General features: G+C 30.5%; 1 protein-coding gene across 1 annotated transcript in view; it reads left to right on the forward strand.

The window, feature by feature from the left end:
* The window catches only part of LOC132727634 (muskelin-like), a 30,049-nt gene that overhangs the window by 4,480 nt on the left and 11,366 nt on the right, over window positions 1-14,203 (forward strand). Inside the window, exons 2-14 of the mRNA XM_060713210.1 lie at window positions 336-405; window positions 770-915; window positions 1,690-1,778; window positions 2,184-2,293; window positions 4,371-4,563; window positions 4,937-5,011; window positions 5,272-5,340; window positions 6,262-6,374; window positions 6,934-7,047; window positions 9,115-9,272; window positions 10,013-10,154; window positions 11,639-11,837; window positions 14,047-14,114. Of these exons, the coding sequence (XP_060569193.1) occupies window positions 336-405; window positions 770-915; window positions 1,690-1,778; window positions 2,184-2,293; window positions 4,371-4,563; window positions 4,937-5,011; window positions 5,272-5,340; window positions 6,262-6,374; window positions 6,934-7,047; window positions 9,115-9,272; window positions 10,013-10,154; window positions 11,639-11,837; window positions 14,047-14,114 (1,546 nt within the window). The remainder of the gene's footprint in view (window positions 1-335; window positions 406-769; window positions 916-1,689; window positions 1,779-2,183; window positions 2,294-4,370; window positions 4,564-4,936; window positions 5,012-5,271; window positions 5,341-6,261; window positions 6,375-6,933; window positions 7,048-9,114; window positions 9,273-10,012; window positions 10,155-11,638; window positions 11,838-14,046; window positions 14,115-14,203) is intronic.

Below are 14,203 nucleotides of genomic sequence, written 5' to 3' on the forward strand. Positions count from 1 at the left end.
CTCATGAATGACTGTATGGTGGAAAATGCATTTGAAAAGGCATATGTATTATAATTTGTTGTTAAAAAGTTGTAAATATTGTAATAATCAAATAATTCAGCCATGTGTCCGGTTGGATATTTTGACAATGTTCAACAACAAGTCAACCTGCTGGGGTTTGTGCGTATTGAACAGGTGCAACTTAATTCACGCCAATAATGGGCCCTAAAAAAGTTGAACTAAACTATCAATTGAAATACAAAAAAATACTGGTTAAACAGTATGTTACAAAACATTTATTTATGTGGTAACTATTGTTCTTAAATTTAATTATGCAAGTTTTCTTCTATTTTCAGAAATATATATGTTGACAAACCAGCTGATCAATCTTCCAGATGGTCATCAGATTCTAATCATCCTCCACAGGTTAATATTATAATATTTACATTTATAGCCACATTAAATATACAGACTATTGAGACTTTTGATTATTATGTTTGAGTCAAATGTTTTTCTTGGTGACATTAGATTTACAAGTCATGTAATATTGTTTTAGTGCTATAATTTTTTTTTGTCTATTCCACCACTGACTTATGTGCAAACTTTGGCATTTATTTATGGAAAAGTAGCCTAGTGTAGGACAGTACATATAATTCAAGTACACTTGTGTTATATTACATTGGATTGGTAATGGTATATGTCAAAAAGAGAGAAAAAAAAAAGAATAAAAAATGTCATGTTCATTGGAAGAAATAAATCTAGATTGATTTTTGAATTTTATTTTCCTTAGTTTCTGTTACTGAAGCTGGAACAGGCAGCAATTGTAGATTCAATAACATTTGGGAAATATGAAAAGACCCATGTATGTAACCTGATAAAAAGTTTAAAGTGTTATGGTGGCCTAATGAACGATCATATGATAGAATTATTAGAGAGGTGAGTGTGTTGTCAGCTTCATTTTAGATCAGTGTTGTGGGTTAGTTACATAAAAAGATATTGAATGAGTGTTGATTTAAATACTAAATTTATTGAACAAGTTTAATAAAATCATATTATGCTCGCCAGAGGCTCACATAATATTTTTATTCAACAAGTTCAATAAAGTTGAATATTCATGACTTTTATATTCTTTTTATCACATATCTAAAATAGGAATGGTTTACAGTTAAAAAGTGTCACTTTTTTATTGATGCATCTATAGTGTAGCGCTAACAGTGAGCATTAATGGATGTATTATGCAAAAGTCCAAGGTCAATTAAAAAAAATGAAGTTGTAAGTATTGATCTTGTAGTCATCATGAATTGAGGGATTTTAATGTAAAATTACTATCAAGAGACTAGGCATCTGTAATATTTTGTGACAGTACCAGCCTTGTTGTGAATTATACTTGCACAGTGTCTCTTCTAGGATTTGAAAAACAGGGGGGGATTTTTTATCGAAAAGTGAAAATTTTATTACATTTGTTGATCTTTATCCTTCTTTCTATGTGTAAAAATTTTTCCCCATTTCCTCTGAAAAAAAAAACGGGAATTCTCAAAAATATGAGTGAATCCCCCCATTCCCCCTCCTAGAATAGACACTGCTTGCAGAAAGTATGTTATCAAATTGTGTTCTGTTAGAAGATATTTTTTTAATTTGCTGATGGAGGAGAGAGAGGAGAGAGAGAGAGAGAGTGCAATATAATTGTTTATGACTTTATTTTGATTTCAGTGGATTGAAGAATGACCATATACCAGAAACATTTCCCCTGAAGAATGAAATAGACAGTAATCATTTTCCATGTAGATATATAAAAATAGGTAAATATTTTCAATCCCAGTATTTTGTTATTTTGAATAAGTATACAATCAGGAAATTAGTTAATTTTGGATAAGGTTTGCTTTCTTTTCTTTCAGTATTTCTGTTTTTCAACAATCTTACAGCACGTTGTCTTTATTTCAGGTGTAATTTATATACATTATCTGCATCAAAGTGTTTTAAGCATAATTATCATGTTTGCATATGATTCTGATATTTTTTTAGAATCATACATTAAAGAAATGATTTTTTCTACATATTTGTTTAAAACCATTAGTGCCTAATAGATTCATTGTTAAAAACTAAGCAGTGCAAAATGTTTTTTGTTTGTTTTTTTATCATAGAGAAGTAACATTACATGTGACTATGATTTCCCATATCAAGGGGATATATAACTTTTCTTGCAGTGCCACTTCAGACTTGGGGTCCAAGTTTTAATTTTAGCATATGGCATGTTCAACTGAATGGTATAGATGATCCAGATGTTGTTAAACCTTGTATGAACTGGTACAATACAGTAGGTATCATTTAATAATAATTATTGTTCTTATTTTATAGTACTGCACGTTTGTAATGTCATTTTTAGCTCGACTATACGAAGTATATGGAGAGCTGTCCTACTCGCCCCGGCGTCGGCGTCGGCGTCCGCGTCCGCGTCCTGATTTTAGATTAAAGTTTTGGTGCAGTAAAATATTTTTCACTATAACTTTGTCATTTCTTAAGGTATCAACTTCAAACTTAAAATATATGTTCCTTATCATCAACCACATCTTATGTGACAAGGTTCATAACTCTAGCACCAATATTTTCAGATTTATCTCCCCTTGAACTTAGAATTTTCCTTAAAAAATACTCTTTTTTTACTGGTACTTCTTTAATTCTTAAGGGATCAACCTCATACTTCAAATATATGTACCTTATCATCATCCCCATCTTATGTGACAAGGTTCATAACTCTAGCACCAATATTTTCAGATTTATCTCCCCTTGAACTTAGAATTTTCCTTAAAAAATACTCTTTTTTTACTGATACTTCTTTATTTCTTAAGGGATCAACCTCATACTTCAAATATATGTACCTTATCATCATCCCCATCTTATGTGACAAGGTTCATAACTCTAGCACCAATATTTTCAGATTTATCTCCCCTTGAACTTAGAATTTTCTTCAAAAAATATTATTTCTTACTGTAACTTATTTATTTCTTAAGGGATCAACCTCATACTTCAAATATATTTACGTTATCATCATCCCCATCTTATGTGACAAGGTTCATAACTCTAGCACCAATATTTTCAGATTTATCTCCCTTTGAACTTAGAATTTTCCATAAAAAATATTATTTTTTACTGTAACTTATTTATTTTTAAAGGGATCAACTTCATACTTCAAATATATTTACGTTATCATCATCCACATCTTGTGTGACAAGGTTCATAACTCTAGCACCAGTATTGCAAGAATTATCTCCCCATAAACTTAGATTTATTTACTAGAAAAATGTTATTTTTTATTTTAACTTTCTTATTTTTAAAGGTATCTACCTCAAACTTCAAATACTTATTCCTTATCATCAATTACATTTTATGTGACAATGTTCATAACTCTTGAAGCAATATTTACAGATTTATCTCTCTTTGAACTTAGGATTTTCTTTAAGAAATATAATAACTTCTTTATTTTTTAAGGTATCTACTTCAAACTTCAAATATATATTTCTTATCATTACACAAATGTTGTGTGGCAAGGTCCATAACTCTAGCATGACTATTTCTAGAATTTTTCCCCTTGATCTTGGAATTTATGTTAACAAATGTTATTTTTTTACTATAACTTAATACATAATTATACATAATTGATTTTTCTTTCATAGTTTTGTCCTCCTTACTGCGTCCAGTATTTTATTAGTCGAGCTTCGCTGTCTCCTGTGACAGCTCTTGTTCATTGGCTATTCATGACATTTATATAGTTTTATATACACGACTGCTGTGAATTTATGAAGAAATCTCACTCTTTTTTCTCTAAAAGAAGTATTGTATTATAAATTTGTTATAAATATTTCTAGTTTTATGGCTGTATATAAATGGTTGTTTGCAATATAACCCAAGCTGCTTATATAGGGCCATATAACCTGTCAAAAAAAATCTATAAAAATATATTTCTTGCATTGTGTGCACTTTTATGTGGGAACATACATATGTCAGAGGACATATTGTATTTTGTTTTGTTTCATTGTTTGTCCGTCTGTCTCCGGAAAAGACATCTTTAACATGGGCATAAGATCATCTTTTATGTAGGCTAGAGCTACATACTTTGACAAAGGATACTTTTGAATAATAGCATCATTTAGATATATTAAGTTTATACTTATAATGCTTATGAATTTGACCTTCAGTGTCGAATTTCGGAAGTTTGGCAATTTAAGCTTAACTTTGTTTTATATTAAGGTATATGTCAGAGCTTTTTGTTTTATAAACACATCTTGTCTAGAATTTAATTTTGATGAAATTCAAATTTGTCATTTTTTTAAAAAGTTTATCTCACATTAAAAATTATGTGAGGAAAATTTTGATTTTGTTTTTAATTTCTATAGTATAGAGAAAAAGAAGCAATTAGATTATGCCTGAAACATTTTCGTCAGCGACAGTATGTTGAAGCATATGAGGCGTTACAGAAGAAGACACGGGTAGATCTTGAACACCCAATCCTAACAGAGCTTCATGGTCTGCTGGTTACACAGGGAAATTACGATGCCTGTGAAGATCTCATAACTAAAGCATGTGAAGGTAATTTTTATAGAAAGAATTTGAATATGCAAACTTGGAATGTTGCTTGTTTCTTAATCATATATATTTGCATTACATATCCCTGTTGAATTTGTGTAATGATGTTGTCTTGTCTTAAGAAATGGAAACATTCATTGTGATTTTGAACAATTCAATATAGATGTGTCAAATTGATCAGGAAACAGTATAAAGTGTGGGTAAAATTCTCAGAAATAAGTGTCAAGTGTAATGGGCTGAATGTGTGCCAAAGTAATATTTTCTCTTTAAAGGTAAACAAGTGGATATGTATTAAACCTGAAAGAATATTGTAATACATGAATTGATATGTTGATATTTTCTATGCTCAACTTTTACCACATGTTTATTACTTCAGAGGGTTTGTTTGAGCAGTACATTAGTGACCAGGATTACAAACCAAAATGGACAGCAATTGAACCTGTAAGTTCAGGTATGAAGCTTAAACCATCCTTGTTTAAAGGCTGATGTAGCCGGCCTTGATGATTTCCTATTTTGGGAATCTTAATTTCAAAGTGTTTTTATCTGATTTCTGATTATATTTCATTTTCAATTTAGGGCCAACTTTGCTTGACTAGTCTTAGTTATATTATCATGGTAAATGTACAAGGTACACTTCTCATAGAATCTAATGATAATCAAGTGAAATTAAGGGTTTAATTTTGATAACAATATTGCATTGTATATCCTTAGGGTCAGAGAGTACAGATTGTCGTCCAGGTATGAGAGGTGGACATCAGATGGCCCTTGACATTCACACAGGTACGGCATTTTAAAATTTAATGAAGAATAAATAATGTGAGCAACACATAAGCACCAAGACATATTTCATTAATTTTGATATGAAATGTTTTCATTTAGTGATTTCATTTATCAGGTTAATTTCAAGATAATCTAAAACTCTCAGGTTAATTACAATCATGAAAACAAATAATATTCCAATGTGCATGTTTGTATTGGGGAAAAAATGAAAGGTAGATACATGTAATAAATATATTTTTAGATAGAAAAAAAAAAATATATATTTAATTTTACCCATGAAATATGGTGCTATATCAGTCAAATATATTTCATATTTTTTAAAAATAAATATGAAATATAAATATGAAAGTGGGCGGAGTCAAAACTCATATTTATTTTAAGGGACTTCTTTCGTCATTTTGTTTGAAAAATCTGATAAATACAAACAACTTTTGTTGATTTTTTTTTGAAAACTATCTAGACTGAAAGAAAATGGTCTAACTAAGAAAATGAATCCGAAAACCAATATCTTTAATTCAGTCATTAACGCTGTACAGATGTTTAAAGTGTTGTTTACGTGACGTCACAATGTAGTGCTAAATATCGCATGCAAAACAAGACAATAATTATATTACTGCATGCTGTATAATTGCAGTTGCGTAGCAAGCAACAGGGTTTGTAACCATTTTTCTTTGATAATGAAATTAAATAAAAAGGTTATTTTTTTCGTTTTTCGTGAAATTTGGTATATATTTTCACGAAACATGATAAGGTGCCACATATTTTCACTTGCGGCCCAGGCTCTTGAAAATATGTGGCATTTTATCATGTTTCGTGAAAATATATTCCATATTTCACTCAAACGAAAAAATGTCCTCTTAATATCAATTTTTGTTTGTTTAGATTTGACATTGTGTAACATAGACATTATGTCTATTTCAGAGAGTTTATATTTATATGGTGGCTGGGACGGCAACCAGGACCTGGCTGATTTATGGTGCTATAATTCTCTAAACAGACAATGGACGTGTTTGTCTCGGAATGCAGCTGAGGAGGTAAGTTTGTTATATCATGTTAAATTATATTTGGGAAAATATACACCATCAGTAATGGAAAAGTTTTAATCCAATTTAAGAATGATCAAGACTTACTGTGTTTGACATTGTTCTTGTCATGAACAAATTTGAAAATCTGGAGAAAGAGTAATCCCTCGGAAGCATTAATCATAACAGAATTACATTAAAATTGCAGACTTGGTTTGATTGTGTATGTACATGAAAAATAATGAAAAAGGGCAACATTCCTCACATCCCCTAGCACCAAATTGAGGGGTACTCGATTTTTTAACACTTAAAAGTGCTAGAATCTAAGTTCACCTTCTATTTTACTAGCCTGTTTGACTGATTAGCCAATGCTGTAGCTGTTTTGGCAGATCCTGCTAGGGATTTTGAATTCTATCATATCTAGCCAGTTTACCAAAAGATGATGGTTCTTCACAGGTAATGCTTTTGTACATGATTTGCCAAAAAGACCTTATTCCCATGAGACTACAAATTACTCTATGTACCAATCAAATGCAAAGTTGAAGTTTATGTTTTGTATTTTGTATTTCAGAGTGGACCCTCTGCTAGATCGTGTCATAAAATGTGCCTTGACTATGAAAGAAAACAAATTTTTACTCTTGGTAGATATCTAGACTCGTCAATGAGAACAGAGGCCAATTTAAAGGTAAAAATTGTTAAAAGGTCTATATTTTTATTTTAAGTCTAAGTTCATATTAATATAAAAAAATGCAGGGCCTTTGTTGCTGCATGCCAAAGTTGTTGACTTTGCATAACTTACTCCTCACTTATTTGGGATTGAAATGATCACTCAGTGATAAACAGTGGCTGCTATTCTGAGGGTTGAGGTATCAGAATTGCAGCCACCATTTATCCCAGTGTGATCTGAAGAGGCGACTAAATGGATTCCAATTACTTGTGTCTATACATCTCGTAGCTCCAGCAGGTGAGGTGGTTTTGACCCCTGGTGTTTCTTTAAGTTTGTAACACATGAGGTATACCAAAATCATCTTTTCTGTTTTGCCGTCATATAACCTAAATTATGTCTGTGCACTGTAAAACCAAACACACAAAAACTTTTTGTTCCAGCAGGATAAGGATGGAAACAATGGATAACAGGTTAAAATGCCTGTAATTATCTCATTTTTAGCTCGACTATACGAAGTATATGGAGAGCTGTCCTACTCGCCCCGGCGTCGGCGTCGGCGTCCGCGTCCGCGTCCAGATTTTAGATTAAAGTTTTGGTGCAGTAAAATATTTTTCACTATAACTTTGTCATTTCTTAAGGTATCAACTTCAAACTTCAAATATATGTTCCTTATCATCAACCACATCATATGTGACAAGGTTCATAACTCTAGCACCAATATTTTCAGATTTATTCTCCCTTGAACTTAGAATTTTCCTTACAAATAATATTTTTTACTGTTACTTCCTTATTTCTTAAGGGATCAACCTCATACTTCAAATATATGTACCTTATCATCATCCCCATCTTATGTGACAAGGTTCATAACTCTAGCACCAATAGTTTCAGATTTATCTCCCCTTGAACTTAGAATTTTCCTCAAAAAGTACTATTTCTTATTGTTTCTTCTTTATTTCGTAAGGGATCAACCTCATACTTCAAATGTATTTACGTTATCATCATCCCCATCTTATGTGACAAGGTTCATAACTCTAGCACCAATATTTTCAGATTTATCTCCCTTTGAACTTAGAATTTTCCATAAAAAATATTTTTTTTACTGTTATTTATTTATTTCTAAAGGGATCAACTTCATACTTCAAATATGTTTACGTTATCATCATCCACATCTTATGTGACAAGGTTCATAACTCTAGCACCAATATTGCAAGAATTATCTCCCCATAAACTTAGATTTTTTTACTAGAAAAATGTTATTTTTTATTATAACTTTTTTATTTTTAAAGGTATCTACCTCAAATTTCAAATACTTATTCCTTATCAACAATTACATTTTATGTGACATTGTTCATAACTCTTGATGCAATATTTACAGATTAATCTCTCTTTGAACTTAGGATTTTCTTTAAGAAATATAATAACTTCTTTACTTTTTAAGGTATCTACTTCAAACTTCAAATATATATATTTCTTATCATTACACAAATGTTGTGTGACAAGGTCCATAACTCTAGCATGACTATTTCTAGAATTATTCCCCTTGATCTTGGAGTTTATGTTAACAAATATTATTTTTTTACTTTAACTTAATACATAATTATACATCATTGATTTTTCTTTCATAGTTTTGTTCTCCTTACTGCGTCCAGTATTTTATTAGTCGAGCTTCGCTGTCTCCTGTGACAGCTCTTGTTTTATTCATCTTTATATTTTCATTTAGCAATTTAACATATAAAAACAATTTTACACTTGTGAGATTATCATTAGTGCTTAGAAATTACATTATTTTTATAAAATATATAGGTATTTTTGTGATAATTGTATAGCTGTAAAAATAACTACAATAATCGATGTCTATGTGAATTCTGAAATAAACAAAAATTTCAGTGAAAAAAGCACGTAATACATATAATGTTTTGTGTGTAAATTTTCACATTATATGAAATAAAGATATTATATGTTCACAATGATGACAAAATGTGCTTACTTTCCAAGCTTCGAACTTTAGACTACTTGTACATATCTGTGTGTGACAAAATTGGTTCTTGCTTTATGGAAGACCTACTTTGTATGTTTTGTTTTCAGAGTGATTTTTACATGTATGATATAGAAAACAATAAGTGGATGTTAATTACAGAAGACACATCTGCAATGGGAGGGCCTAAGCTTATCTTTGATCATCAAATGGTTATAGATATAAAAGAGCAAACACTTTATGTATTTGGTGGTAGAGTTTTAACCTGGTAAGTTGCATTGCATATTAAAAATCGTTTGATTTGAGGTATTTTTAGCCACCCGCTGTGATTGATTCATTGATGAATCTTGATGTTCTGTTTTTTGCTCTGTGTGTCTGCGGAAAAGTTGTTCATGACGCTGTCATTGTTAAAGTTAGTGCATAGACATTACATACTGTATTACCTCTAAGCAAGAGGCTCATTTTGAGGTATTGAAAAATTACCCCAACTTCTAAGTAACAATGAACTTTTAAAGGTCATATTTTTAAAATTCAGGAAATTTCAATCAACAATCTATTCAATTTGAATGTGTGTAATTGAGTTTTGTTTAAAAAAAAACTTTTATTATATATGATATCTAATCTCCATTTATTTTCTTTGAAAATAACAAAGTAAGCTTCAACTGGTTTGAAAATTTGATATATTGTTTGTGTTTTATATTCAAAGGAAAAAATTTTAAAAGACTGATGGTTTCAGATTTTTATGCCTTAATGCTTAATATCATACAGATTATTCACCATGACACGTAGTTTTCAGTAGTCACTCACATTTTAGTTTGTATTCTAGAAATTGATCTTTAGGAGAGAAATTTGTAATTATTGGTTTGGTAAAAAATATACTTATATGGAATAAGCTAGCCTGAAATTCCATGAAATAATGTACATGGAATATAAATAATATCTCAATTAAATTTTGTATCATGAAAACTTGCAGAAAAAAATGAAATAAAAAAATGTTGATAATTTCAGTACAACAGAAGGGGAGAGAAATGTTACTCCACAGTTCAGTGGATTATTTTCATACCATATACCAACAAACACGTGGACTAAATTACGAGATGACTGTACAGAATTGAGGTCCAGAATAGGCCACTCTATGTTGTTTCATCCTGTAAGTTACTTTTAAAGATACTTACCGTAAAATCCTGATTTAACGCCCCCACCCTAATTAAAACCCCCAACCCACTTTTGAAAACCTGGTGTATAATTTAAACAAAGAAAATAAAGGAAAATAAAGAAACTCTCTTACTAGTTCACTTATTCATGGTATGTCCAATATCATTCCATTTTAAACACTTTAAAGAGCACTAAATCAGAGTGTAGTCTACTTGAAAACAGTAAATGTTAAAAAACACAAAACGGTAAACATATTTACAGTACACATACTATCGATATAGCTTTGCACCTGGACAACTACACAGATCTGGAAGTTGACACATTGTAAATTAGGATATGTCCGATTGTCGGCAAGATCAAAGGTGTCAACTGCAAGCAGGATCTGGGGAAATTTTTGGGAGGAAAATTCGAGAGAGCGTTTGAAGAGATTTTTTTTTTTATCTTTATTTAACGCCCCCCTTTTGAAAAGTGTTACGCTTCTGGGGGCGTTAAATCAGGATTTTACGGTATTTTAGCTTGATTGTGATAAAATCCTTAGGCTTATTTGAATCCCTTTTGAGTAATATTCTTGGAACTAACCAGTATATGGCTTTCATATCAGGAAACTTGAAACAGTATTAGCTGTGAATAATTTCAGGTAGCATTTTTTGCACCTGAGTAGACCCACAGAGTATCAGATAAAAGTGCATTTTTTTCCTAGCTGTTATACAATTAAAAATTGAAACATTCATTCATAGGGTGTTAATTGTTGTAAAATATACTGTTTCAACTGATAGATAAGAATTAATGTTTTAATGCTTGCAAAATATTCCAGACAACTAATTCACACATAAAATTTACAATTTTGCAAATTACATCAATAAAATTCACAATCAGATGGCATAGGTAATAAAATACTGGCATAATTCTGAAAGTACATACATGTTTCAAATCAAACAGGCATCATTGTATTCTTTATAATATTACATCGCATTCTGAATCAGTTGTGTTTAAGTGAACTGGTCTACAGCAGGCACAGTTTGCAAAAGAATTTCAAATAGAAATATCATTTGGATATTTTATAAATATTTCTAGAATAAAATATTGGTTGTAAGTGATTTAGTATTATCACTAACTTGATGTAAAATGGTATTTTATTTGACAGCAATTTATTATGATTGATGTAGATAATGATATGTAATATCAGATCATGTATCTCGCTGAGATTCTCTCGACAACATCATCCATGTATTAACATCTGTCATAGTTTGTTTCAGGTATGATTCTGATTACTATCAACGTAATTACCTATGGAATTTCAGACCTTCCGTTATGGACAAATTCACTTTAACCCTTACCACTCTAAATATCTATAATGGACTCGACCATGTTTTCCTTCCCATTTTTGTGTGTAGACTGAAGTAACAATGGAATGCTGGGACACATTTTAGCTATTTTTATATATATTTACAGAAAAAGCTATTTTATATATATTTACAGAAAAAGCGTGCATTGTTTATCTTTGCTGGTCAAAGGTCAAAGGAATATTTAAATGATTTTCTAATGTATCATGTGGATGATAGTAGTGTTGAGATTATCTCGGACGGAACAAAGAAAGATGTCAGTGTAACGGGTAGACCTGATAATCCAGGCTATCAACATATAAGAAATTTCCTCAAAGATCCTAGCAAAAAATCAGGTGATAATTTGTTATTGATCAATTATTAAATTAATAGATGATTTAAGAAAATTGAAGGTGGATTGTATTGAAAAATGTGTTACTAAAGATTTTTGTATGTTGAATTAATGAAATTTCTGTTATTCTTAAATTAAAAAAAGAAAAAGTTTGATTCAGAAATTAGTGAAATAGTACTTTCTACTATTTATTGCTTTAAAACTTTCTTTATATTGCTATGGATAGACTTAAAAGATAACCATGATTTCAAAGTTTAAAGTGTAATTTTTAGCTTGACTATTTGACGTAACCTCTTCAGGCCTCGACATTAGCGGTGGTCCGTTGGTCCGAGACCACCTGATTTTGGCAAGGACCACTTAATTTTAAAAGCCGCTGGTCCGTCGGACCACTTGAATTTTCTGGTTGGTGCAGACTCATTTGGGAGAATGGTGATTTGGTCAAAAACATGTTATAAACATTTTCTTTAAAATCGTTTGTCCGATGTACATGTATATGGTTCATTAATTATCTGATTAGTTAAAGAAGTTCTTAAGTCATCTATAACTTTCATTTTAAGTCGCTAAAATTTGGTTTATGCAAGTTAAAAGAGTTTAGACTTTGTGATATCAATTAAATTCATTCAAATGATGCTGATAATTATGCATCATCGGATACCTACGGTGGAACCAGTAACATTTATGTTATATTACATGTTAATTAACCGTGGGCATTCGACGATGGTAATTATGATATTGTATGGGATATAAGATAAACTTAAAATTTCATATACTTAAAAAATGGCAGCAAACAAAAGGAACTGGAAAAATACATCTAGTAATTCTTTGCTACTTATCTTTATTTTAACTGTTTAACGATAGAGATCCATTAAAATTACTTTAAAAGGTTTAAAATACTCGTGTTTAAAATAAATATCAACCAACAAGCAACAGGGAGGTAAAAATTCGGTATTATACATCTGTGAGAAAAATAAGCTAAACTATAGTTATATATAACATTAGTATTATTTTTTTTATCCTCTAGCTATTTCCTTGTTTTAAGATACTTTATTAGTTTTATTAAAAATGTTAATCTATAAAAGATACATGTAATTATCGTAATTAAAGTCGTACCACATATCAGCAATGAATATATGAATAACAAATTGAATAAGAAAATTACAGACACAAATTGTTTCACTATTCCCTAACTTGAGTTGACAGAGAAATCACTCCTATATAAAAGTTAACATAAATAAGAGCCCTGTTGTGTATTTTTGAATGACATATAAAAAACCAAATAACTTTATGATAAAATACCTACTAACTTGCTCTCCTTTATTTCTGATTAGATAAAAATATATATCTAAAATATCTGTTTTCTTAAGGTTAATGATACATCTTTGTCATCAATTTTAAACATATTTTTTCTAATTTTGCAGTAAAATGACATAATAATAATTGACCACCTGACTCCTGGAAGGACCACCTTAATTTCAAATCTAGTGGTCCGGCTAACCACCTGCTAAAAAAGTTAGTGTCGAGGCCTGCTCTTATATTAAGGTTTTTGTAATACCTCAAATATTTTCAAACTCTATTGACATATGGCTTTGAAACTTTGCACACTTGTTCACCATCATGACCCAAACCTGTAGACAGGAGGAGGTAACACTATGAAGCATTTGGCAGAATAATGCCCCTTTTTCAACTTTTACATTTAAGTGTGCATACCACCTCAGATTTACATTTAAGTGTGCATACCACCTCAGATATTTTCATATTCTTTTGACATTTGGCTTTGAAACAAGTTGAAATTTTATACTTTTCTTTGAGAGCATAATAGCCCTCTCTTTAAGGCCTATAACTGTAACATGGATGTAAAGAAAATTTTTGCCCTTTTGTTAACTTAGAAAACTTTACATTATCAAGGCATTTTTACTATCAAGCACTAAGAATAGTCAAGCGTTGCTGTCCTACCGACAGCTCTTGTTATGTCTCCAATCAGAAAATTTATATCATGGACATAGAAATAGGGTTGTTAGAGAAGAAAAGTTGGTTTTTGGGTATTCATTCTTAACAAAAGTCTAGATAGTCCTATGTTGTTTTATATTTTACATTTACAAAGAACAAAATTAAATGTGGTAAAAATGTTCATCAATTTGGTTTTTTGTTTTATGGATTTTAAAAGAATCAACAGTTTAATTATTAACCTATTCAATAAGAATGTTGTTTTACAGTTCCTGCTGCTGGGTTTACACAAAGAGCAACACTAGATCCTGACACAGATGAGATACATGTACTCTCTGTAAGTTATATATGTACATTCTGACATTGTCCCCTTTCTCTATGACAATTGATTTCTTGAACATGTAGTTTAATGGTCATTTGTCTCTC

Source organism: Ruditapes philippinarum, unplaced genomic scaffold, assembly GCF_026571515.1.
Source record: "Ruditapes philippinarum isolate M1 unplaced genomic scaffold, ASM2657151v2 ctg2694_1_1_1_1, whole genome shotgun sequence".
In the NCBI taxonomy this organism is placed as follows: domain Eukaryota; kingdom Metazoa; phylum Mollusca; class Bivalvia; order Venerida; family Veneridae; genus Ruditapes; species Ruditapes philippinarum.